This window comes from Oryzias melastigma, linkage group LG22 (genome assembly GCF_002922805.2).
Source record: "Oryzias melastigma strain HK-1 linkage group LG22, ASM292280v2, whole genome shotgun sequence".
NCBI classification, from domain to species: domain Eukaryota; kingdom Metazoa; phylum Chordata; class Actinopteri; order Beloniformes; family Adrianichthyidae; genus Oryzias; species Oryzias melastigma.
The window spans coordinates 269,954-271,436 of record NC_050533.1 but is presented as its reverse complement, the minus strand read 5'-3'; the positions used below and the strand labels follow the sequence as shown (position 1 = coordinate 271,436).

The window sequence follows — 1,483 nt, the reverse complement described above, 5'->3', positions numbered from 1 at the left end:
GAAGCTGAAGATCAAACTGAAGAAGCTGAAGATCAAACAGAAGAAGCTGAAGATCAAACAGAAGCTGGAGATCAAACAGAAGAAGCTGAAGATCAAACAGAAGAAGCTGAAGATCAAACAGAAGAAGCTGAAGATCAAACAGAAGAAGCTGAAGCAGAAGCTCCTTCAGGATCAGCCTTTCCTCCTGTTTGATGTAAACAGCAGGAAAGGCTGACCCTGAAGGAGCTGCAGGTCTTCAGAGCACAGCAGGTCTCTGTAGAACCACACCGACCCGCCGGACACCTGCTCTGCTCTGAGCCCAGCCACACTGGTACCGCTCTAACCGTCACTGTTTCACAGAACCACCGACTGACTTGGTCTGTCCGATGCGGTGCACTCTGCCGATGGCCTGCAGCTCGTGGGCGGGGTTGAGGATGGGCTCCACCAGCAGGACGTGGGTGGCCTCGATGATGTTCAGCCCGTTGGAGCCCGTGTGGAGGGGGAGGAGGAGGATGTTGATCTGGTCCTCGTACTTGAAGGAGCTGAGGTTCTCCTAGGACAGAACCGGCAGACCGTCAACGGTCAGGAGACGCATCGCCGGTGTTCCCGGCAGGACGGACTAACCTGGAATTTGTGGATCCCGTTGATTTGGGAGAACTCCATGTTGTTGTCAAACAAGGCCTTGGCGATGATGTCCAGAACGTTCTGCCACTGTTCAGAACCAGAGCAGCCCGGTCAGACCCAAACCCACAGGCCGGAGCGAAGTCGAAGAGAAGGAGCGGTTACCGTGGAGAAGACCAGACACTTGGCCCCGGGATCCCGGATCTGGATCCTCTTCAGCGTCCTCACCACGGCCTCCACCTTGGTGGAATGGCTTCCCTAAAACAGGAGAAGAGAGGATTGTGGGACCTGAGGGAAACCGGGTCTCGGTCTGGGGGGTCGGCGGGGCTGACCTTCACGGGGACGTCTTGGTCCTGGCTGCTGGCCTGCGTGGTGAAGACGTAGGAGATCTCTGTGTGGGACGTGGTCTGCCTGCAGATGGCGCACTTGATGGCTCGGCGCCGCGAGCCCACGCTGTACTGCTCCACGATGATGGAGATGCACTCGTTACAGAAGCAGTGGCCGCAGGTCAGCACCGCCCACTGTGGGCGGAGACGACGGCATCAGAGACGGTGTGGGGCTGCTGGGAGTTGAGCGTGGAGGAGACTCACCTCCTGGCCCAGAGGCCGGGCACAGATGGGACACGGTTCTGGGTTCAGCCCGCCGGTGGACTTGTCCTGGGACTTGAAGAAGAACAGCTCGGATCAGAAGGGTTCGGATCAGAACGGCTCGGATCAGGACAACTCGGGTCGGAACGGCTCGGGTCGGAACGGCTCGGATCAGAACGGCTCGAGTCGGAACGGCTCGGATCAGAACGGCTCGGGTCGGAACGGCTCGGATCGGAACGGCTTGGATCAGGACAACTCGGATCAGAACGGCTCGGGTCGGAACGGCTCGGGTCGGA

The 1,483-nt window shown here is 58.7% G+C and overlaps 1 protein-coding gene across 5 annotated transcripts in view; it reads right to left on the bottom strand.

The window, feature by feature from the left end:
• The window catches only part of shprh (SNF2 histone linker PHD RING helicase), a 19,021-nt gene that overhangs the window by 2,758 nt on the left and 14,780 nt on the right, over positions 1–1,483 (bottom strand). For all 5 annotated transcript variants that reach the window (XM_024266624.2, XM_024266616.2, XM_024266607.2 and 2 more), the window contains exons 24-28: positions 1,191–1,262; positions 933–1,121; positions 766–858; positions 604–690; positions 354–532 (exon numbers count right to left, since the gene is read on the bottom strand). In XM_024266624.2, coding sequence (XP_024122392.1) covers positions 354–532; positions 604–690; positions 766–858; positions 933–1,121; positions 1,191–1,262 — 620 coding nt within the window. The remainder of the gene's footprint in view (positions 1–353; positions 533–603; positions 691–765; positions 859–932; positions 1,122–1,190; positions 1,263–1,483) is intronic.